Genomic DNA, 7988 nt, shown 5'->3' on the forward strand with positions numbered 1-7988 from the left:
TGATAGTTTCACACATGCACAGTTGTCCCTTGGGCTGCTGAGAATACCATTTCCTGCAGTCCTTGAAGCAGCCCCCATGTATATAACAGCACCCCCTGGAATTGAGGTGGCGGTCATTTCTGGTTCAGTCCAGCTCAGACCTGAACTGGATTCACCAACTGAGCCTGGATATCTTGGGGAGGGGAAATGTGAGATGCTCCTTATCTTTCCAGCTCCCCATCTCTCCAGCTCCCTGGGAAGCTCCTCTGGTTGTAGTTACCTAGAAGGAGATAGAGGGGGCTCCTTTAAAGATTGGATGAGTAAGGGGTTGGTGAAGCTGGGGTGCACCCTGCTGTGCTAAGACAAATGACCCAACTGACCTGGAGACCTAGAGGTGAGGAAGTGAATCAGATGACTTCTTGAGATCCCTGCCATTATTGTCTTTATGAGTGCTCTCCCTCACCTGCTTCCCTGCTTTTCCCAGGATTGGTTCTTGGGCAGGCAGGGAAGTCCCCCTCCAAGTGGAACTTAGCAATACTGTGTAAATCTGTCCTCTACTAGGCCTAGGAGGAAGATGAAGTCAAACCAAGTGCCTTTCTAAGGCCTCTCTCCTGTTCCAGAAGAGACAAGAATGAGGGGATCCTCCAAGCATTGCCCTGCACACTGTCCAGCACCTTGGTCCCAGTGCCAAACTGTCCCCTGACAAATTTTTCCCTACAGACTCCCTCTACTCCCCAGCACCTGGGGAATCGGCTCCAGTGAGTGGCTGGGCTGGACTTTTTAAGTGGGCAGAGAGATCTTATGCCCTTGACTCCAACAGGGCTCAGGGAAAGCAACAGCAGGAAGCTAGAAGTGTGATATGGAATGAAGCAACAGTGAGGCCAGAGAAGCCCTAATGATCGGCAGCCCCACCGGGTAGTACCTCCTTTGCCTCTTCATTCTGGCCTTCAGTATCTAGGGTCTCGGTTTTCTGCCGCTCACAGTTTTCCTTGGTCTGGCCCCACCCCAGGGACCAATCTCCACTGTCGATTGGTCCTCAGACTGAGCTTTCTAAGCCTTCTCCCAGCACTTTTCTGAAGGGGCCTGGGGACAGATGTGACTTCAGAATTCATAGCATGAGTTCCCCAGCTAACTGTGTTTCTGTTTGGAGAGGGGAATTCCCCAGGGAGGTGAGGCTTGGGCTCCCCTCCAGCCTGGACCAGGATGGGACATGAATGCAAAGATTAAGTTGGCTGTTTCCTATAAAAGCCATAACTCAGGCCTTTCTGGTTCAGCGATAAATGGAGCATTGCCCGGGTCACTGGACTTCCTGCCCCTTACTTTCCCCAGGGGAGGGAAGAGAAATGGGTCCCTGTGACCATTTGTTAAGCCAAAATGATAGTGTGAGAGAGAGAATGTGTGTGTGGTGTGTAGTATGAGACACTAGGTTGGGATTTCATTAGGGGCCTTCTAGTTGATCCTTCTCCAGGCCTCTTGTTAACTAAGAATTGCGAGCTGCCTGCCCTCACCTCTTAGGACCTCCCTGATGTACTCTTGTTTCCTGTTGGCTCAGTGGCCTACTGCGGGGTCCTGCTTTTCTGCCCAGACAGGAGCGATCCTCCCAGAGCATGCCCCCAAAAGCAAAGCAGCAGGCGAGTTGTGGTTGGCCTAATGGTTGGTATGGGTCACCCTGGCCCCCCTGGGGTTGGGAATATGTGATTGTGAGCGGCTGGGGCTCGCTGGGACTAGATCTTGGCTCTGTCTCCACGGCTCTGGGAAGGCCGAATGTTGCCATGCACCGAGGGAGCAGAGCCATCCTCAGGTAGGGGAAAGGATGGGGTGGTGGGCTGTTCCGAGGGCCGGGTGTTGAGGAACAACTGGGTGTTTCAGCACCTTCCACCTCCTCCCCATCTCTAGCAGTCATGAACATACACTGCCACACTCCTGTAGAGTCTCTTAGTGGAAGGTTTGTGAGCCACAATGGTCCCTGGGTAAAAAGTGCACAGAAGTGATTCTGGCCCAGGTGAAGGGAGTTCTGTGACTAGCCCTGCCAGCCAGGAGCCGCAGAATCCTTCCCTTTGCCCAAGGTGCCCTTTTGAAACGGTAGGTCACAGATCCCTGGTCCACAGCCTTGGATTTTCTCCAGTGCCAAATCCCACCCCCTACATGCTCTGTTCCAACTTCTCCCTGGGGTGGGTTGGGGGGCAGGGGAAGAGTCTGATTTGTCCCGGGTACTTTTTTACACTAAGGGATCGCTCCTCAATTGATCTGTACTTCCTGGGAATGCTTAGCATTCAGACTAGGATTGTATAGTTATTTATTTTGTGTACTCAGTTTGTAAATGTATCCTGCGTATTCAATAAATCTTGGACTGTCCCCTCCTGCTAGTGATTTGGTCCTTGTGGGTCCCCATTGACTGTTGATGACCTCTGACCCTTCTCCTTGGTTAGAGGCTGGCCCAGGGACTTGCCTGCCAACAAGCAGTTTTACCTGGGTCCCTTCTGCTGGCCTAGCTGCTTCCCAGTCTGCAGCCCCCAGCCCCTCCTTTGGTGAGGTTCAGTTGTATTGCGTGGCTTTGTGGGGGGGGACGGGGATGTGGGGAGAAGAGAGCTTGGTTTCTCCATTTACAGTCTGACTCCTTTCTCAGGGGACCCACAATAGCTTCCCGCAGCCCAGGAGAATAGGCACTCTCCTATTCCCAGAGGTAAGGCTGAGTTGGGAGTGATTTTTGTTTGGCAATCGGAGGGAGAGCCATTCCCTGGCAGGCATTCCCCAGGGGGTCCTCTGGGCCGGGCCTCTCCGTGGAGTCGGGCCAGCAGCTCGTGGCCTTTATGGGGTCTTCCTCAGTGGCAAATTGGAAGACCATCTAAACCCTCAGTCAGTGGTATTTATTGAGTGCTTACTGTGAGCAGACCACTCTATTAACTGCTTGGAAGAGTACAGTATAACAGAATTAATGGACACGTTCCCTGCCCGTAATGAACTTCTGATCTAAAGCACCATTTGTCTTTCCTCTGTTTGTGCCCTTTTCATCCCACTGGGAAGGGAGGAGTGGAGTAGAAATAACAGTAAGAACCATGTCTCAGAGGATATTGCGAGTTTATTACACTACAGAGATAAGCGAGGACAAAAAGGGCTGCCGCAGTGAAGTAAAGCCTGATGGAGGTGGGCGGGGGGAGCGGGGGCTCCCCTGGCCTGACTTTGTCTTCCTGGCTCACTGAGCAGTTGCTGCCCTCCAGTCCAGAGACAGGGCTCCTCAGTTGCTGGCCACAACCTGGTTGATCCAGGTACTGAACTTGCTGACACGGGTGTACATGGCAGGTGAACTCACATCACAGTTGTTGGTTCCCCAGGAGACTATTCCGATGAGGACCCACGAGTTCCCCTTCAGGTACACGAGGGGGCCACCAGAGTCACCCTGAGGAAGTGGGAGGAGAAAAGCCAGGTGAGCTGGGTGTAGAGGGAAGGCAGAGAGCCACCTAAGGAGCAGCTGGTGAGGGTATGTATTTGGGGAGATAGGGTTGTGGGGTACGGGTAGCATAGTGTGGAGAGATGGGGCTGCACTGTGATCAGTCTCTTTTCTCTGAAAGGAAACAGTGATTGTTGAAGATGAGAGGTTTGCCCCAGCACACCCCAGTCCAGCCTGTGACTCTTGCCTCCAGGAAGGTGTTCAGGGACACCCAAAAGAACTGAGTCCCACAAAGACCTAGGGATGGAAACCAGGGTCAGACTCCCATCTCAGGCGTGCTCAGAGGCAGGCCAGCCAAAAGCGCTACCTGGCAGGAGGAGGATCCTTGGCCACCAGCACAGATCATGGAGTCAGTGATGCGATTCCCCCAGTATGCCTTGCACTGGTTCACGGTTACCAGGGGCAGAACCACCTGCTGCAGGAGAGGGGGGACGATGTTATCTGCAAATCCAAAAAGGAAAGTGAGATTCTTGGGTCAATATCTGCATCCACCCCATTGCCTTCAGGTATTGCTATTCAGGCCCCGTTATTAGCACATAGTGATTGGGCCCTGAGGAAGGGGATGGGATTCTGCATCAGTCCTGATATCTGTGGGGATGGCCAGGGATTGAAAAACCACTCTGCTGGCAGCCAATAGAGGTTAATGGAAGCCACTGTTAAGCAGGGGACTCAGGGGTTCCTGTGTCTCAATCTTGGCATCTTGTGGGCCAGGCACCCGGTTGGGGGTGTGTGTGTCGGAGGCCAGATTACTCCGAATCTGAGAACTGCTTGGAATCCCCCACCACATAGCCCTACTATACCTTCGCCACTGATGCGACCCCAACCTGTGCTGACACAGGTAGGCCCCTGGGGGAGGACCTCATTCGGGGAGGCCAGGCAGACGGGGGAGACGCCGGGGGTCAGCTGGGCGGGGGAGGAGAGTTTCAGTAGGGTGATGTCATTGTTCATGGTGTTGGGGTTCCAGCCTTGGTGGGTGATGGCCTGCAGGATGTAGACAGGGGTGGTGAGGAGATAGTCCATGCTACTTGTTCCCGATTATTAAAGGTCCAGAGGTGGGATCCGGAGCAGAACGCCCAGGGTTTGAAGGCAGAAAAATATAACTTTGCTGGGGACAGCATCTTCTCCTGTAGGGGTGTCTCTAGAGTACCGATGTAGCCGGTAGGTTTAAGCAGAGAGATTAAAGTAGCAAGGATGTTGGTTTTAGAGGGTGTTTGTTCAAGGCAAAGGGCCAGCGAGCAGGGCCCAGAGGTCTAGATGGGAGGAGTTACAGAGGAGAAGGTTCTTGCTTCTTTAGAAATCCAAGGAAGTAAACGGAGCCCAATTAGGCCTGCTGATCCAAACCACCTCCTCCCAGAGCAATGACTTTGGGGCCTGTAGCTTCAGCCGGATCCCAGCCTGAGCCCCCAAGCTCCTACAGCAGCCCTCCTGACACCTTCTCGCTCACTCCCATCCTTACGCTTATCCTTAGGGCAGGGCTGAGGCTCAGGCACTGCCACCGTCCATTTGGGCCCCCGGCATAAGATCAGTGTCTTGCTTCACTCGGGTGGCTCTGGGGCCCATCTGGCAGCCCTGGAGGGTTCCTGGGCCTCTCTGCCGCAAGCATCGCTCTTGGCTTAGAGGGATAACTTGTCCACCCCTGCCTCCAAAGCCACTACTGGGCCTCGGTGTCCTGGTGAAGCAGACACTGCTTCTGTGATTAGAGACTCACCATGGAGATGGTCTTGACCTGAATGGGCTCAAAGTTGGATGTCAAGTCATATTGTCCAAGGACGACAATGTGGCGGTTTGGGCTGTAGGGTGAATGGAGCACAGATTAGCCCTTTTTCCCCAGAGGTCTAGGGTGCTGTTCTACCCCTTTCTGCATGACAGGGAAGGGAAGCAGCAGCCAAGGGAGTGGGAGGCCCAGTATCTCAGGAGAGAGCTGAGAAGTGACCCACGTGGGTGTAACATGGGTCAGAGGGAGAGCTGGAAGGAAAGAGTTGGTCACTGGGAATGGCCCCTCATCTGAGAGAGCCTGAAAGCAAGAGGTGGGGATGGGGGGAAGAAAATTGATTTCAGAATTCTGGGCCTCAGAGCAGGGAAAGCAAGGGTTTCTCTTGGCTTCTTGAGCAACTGCCCAGTGTCAGGGCCTGCCCTGGGAACCTGGGGTGAGAAGTCATGGAGTGAGCGCTTCAACAGGCTGGAGTCGGAGGGCAGTCCTAGCTAGGCCTTTGTTCTTTTTCTCCAGAGATGCAAGCTTCCCAAGTCCAGTCATTGCCCCCTTGAGCCCAGCTTGCAGCTTCTACTGTGGCTGAGCCAGGGGCTACCTAAACACCAGAGGAGAATGCCTAGATATTTTAGAAAAGAGCAAATCATCTGTCCATCCATCCCTGGGAATTGTGCTAGATTTGGGGATGGGTTGGCCGGCTGGCCTCTTGGGAGCAGTGTCCAACTCCATTGGAGGATCCTGTCACAGCACCTGGCAGAAAAACATCCTCACCTCACGTTGCAGTGGGCAGCTGTGACCACCCAGTACTGGTTGATGAGGGACCCGCCACAGAAGTGAACTCCATTGCTTCTTTCCTGAGGGAGGGAGAGGAGAGGGAAGTGGGAAACAGGCTGTTGAGCAGGTTTGGACTGGAGAACTAGCCCCTGAGTCTGGGACAGGGGAGGGTTAGTTTAATGCGGCAAGTAGGCCAAATCATAAACTGGCTAGGGAGAAATAATAATAATAATAATGTTGGTATTTGTTAAGCGCTTACTATGTGCCGAGCACTGTTCTAAGCGCTGGGGTAGACACAGGGGGAATCAGGTTGTCCCACGTGGGGCTCACAGTCTTAATCCCCATTTTACAGATGAGGTAACTGAGGCCCGAGAAGTTAAGTGACTTGCCCAAAGTCACACAGCTGACAAGTGGCTGAGTGGGGATTCGAACCCATGACCTCTTACTCCAAAACCCATGCTCTTTCCACTGAGCCACGCTGCTTCTTGAATGAGGGTTCCCTCCAGTTTAGCAACTGGGAAGCAGTGGGGTCTTGAGGAAAGAGCTGGGTCCTAATCCCAGCTCTACCACTGGCCTGCCGTGTGACCTTGGGCAAGCCATTTAACTTCTCTGGGCTTCAGTTTCCACATCTGTAAAATGGGGATTCAATACCTGCCTCCCTGACCCCGGGATCTCATTCCACCCTTCCCTGCAGCTACAGGCCCTCTCTGACCTGTCCCCAAAGACAAAGGTCTTTAAGGTCTTTACCTTCAAGGACACTTGCCAGGGCCAGGAGCCAGGCATTGCGTTCTCTCCGTTCACAATCCTCTGGGAAAAGTTGATAGCAGGCCTAATGGCTGGGATCCCACAGCCTAGAGCAGAACCAGACCAGGCCTGGTGAGGAGGGCAGAGGACACGTAGGGGACATCTCTCGGCACAGTTGACCCGACCCAATATTCCCCCCCACCACCCTCACCTCCAGCAGGAGCTTCCGATTGTTAAGGCTGAGGCGATGGAAGCGCCCCCCTCCCAACCATTACCCTGTGTTCCCCATGTCTACCCATTCTCTCCTCACCACCCCCGCCAATTTCCTCCTCTTCATCCTCTGCTCTTCTCCAACAAATCTCTTTCTCAGGAGGCTTCTGTGGGCTGCATCAACTTGGTAGTGAGCTCCAAGGTAAAAGCTCCTCTGACGAGCAGGCAGCCCAGTTAGGTGTCCAAGAGTAGCCCCGCCTGGGCTGTTCGGGGCAGATGGGTCTCTCCAGGGTTCTGTACAGATGACAGAAAGCCCCTAGAAGGTGCCAGACTTACCATAAGAGCTACCAAGGAGAGCCAGGCAGATGGCCACCCACAGAAACGCCATTTCTGCTTGTCTAGAAAAGGTGGCTTGAGTTTGGTGCGATTCTACTTTATACAGCTGGAGATCTTGATGCCCTTGAGCTGTTGTTATGGTGCCCGGCTCAGTGACCAGCTGTACCACCGCTGCACCCTCTCACGCTCTCTAAGCCAAGTTCAGTCACTAAAGCATGAGTGTCCAGCCCCTTGGGAAGCAGTTATGAGCACATACCTGAGAGTAGTTCTAATTCCAGGTGCCACAGGGAAAGGGCCGGTTGAATAATAATTATTATGGTATTGGTTAAGCGCTTACTATGTGGCAGGCACTGTTATAAGCGCTGGGGTAGATATAAGACAATCGAGTTGGACACAGTCCCTGTCCCACGTAGGGCTCACAGTCTTAATCCCTATTATACAGATGAAGGAACTGAGGAACAGAGAAGTTAAAAGACTTTCCGAAGGTCACATAGCAGATAAGTGGAAGAATTAAAACCCACGACCTTGAACAAAACCCTAAACAATAAATAATTGGGGTATTTTTAAGTGCTTACTATGAGTCATGCACTGTACTAAGCACTGGGGTAGATACAAGATAACCAGGTCCCACATGGGGCTCACAGTCTTAGGAAGGAGGACAGGTATTGAATCCACATTTTGCAGATGAAAGAACTGAGGCATGGAGAAGTGAAGTGACTTACCCAAGGTCACACAGCAGAAAAGTGGCAGAGCTGGGATTAAAACTCAGTTCCTTTGGCTCCCAGGCCT

At 53.0% G+C, this 7988-nt stretch overlaps 1 protein-coding gene across 1 annotated transcript; it reads right to left on the reverse strand.

The window, feature by feature from the left end:
* Positions 1-3040: 3040 nt before the first annotated feature.
* Positions 3041-7488, reverse strand: CTRL (chymotrypsin like). Its single transcript, XM_001505479.3, has 7 exons — positions 7200-7488; positions 6657-6760; positions 5907-5989; positions 5136-5217; positions 4228-4408; positions 3735-3868; positions 3041-3376 (listed from the first exon to the last, which is right to left on the reverse strand). Exons 1-7 carry the CDS (start codon positions 7249-7251, stop codon positions 3215-3217), a joined length of 798 nt encoding a protein of 265 aa, XP_001505529.1. The 5' UTR covers positions 7252-7488; the 3' UTR covers positions 3041-3214.
* Positions 7489-7988: the final 500 nt, after the last annotated feature.

Source organism: Ornithorhynchus anatinus, chromosome X1 (genome assembly GCF_004115215.2).
Source record: "Ornithorhynchus anatinus isolate Pmale09 chromosome X1, mOrnAna1.pri.v4, whole genome shotgun sequence".
In the NCBI taxonomy this organism is placed as follows: Eukaryota; Metazoa; Chordata; class Mammalia; order Monotremata; family Ornithorhynchidae; genus Ornithorhynchus; species Ornithorhynchus anatinus.

What these genes read in the sequence shown, in the direction of transcription:
- CTRL (XM_001505479.3), bottom strand. Translation starts at nt 7,251, where the DNA reads ATGGCGTTTCTGTGGGTGGCCATCTGCCTGGCTCTCCTTGGTAGCTCT. An exon ending in CCTGGCAAGTGTCCTTGAAG is followed by an intron (nt 5,990 to 6,656) that starts GTAAAGACCTTA and finishes TCCCTCCCTCAG; the next exon opens with GAAAGAAGCAATGGAGTTCA. An exon ending in GCTGCCCACTGCAACGTGAG is followed by an intron (nt 5,218 to 5,906) that starts GTGAGGATGTTT and finishes TTCACCCTACAG; the next exon opens with CCCAAACCGCCACATTGTCG.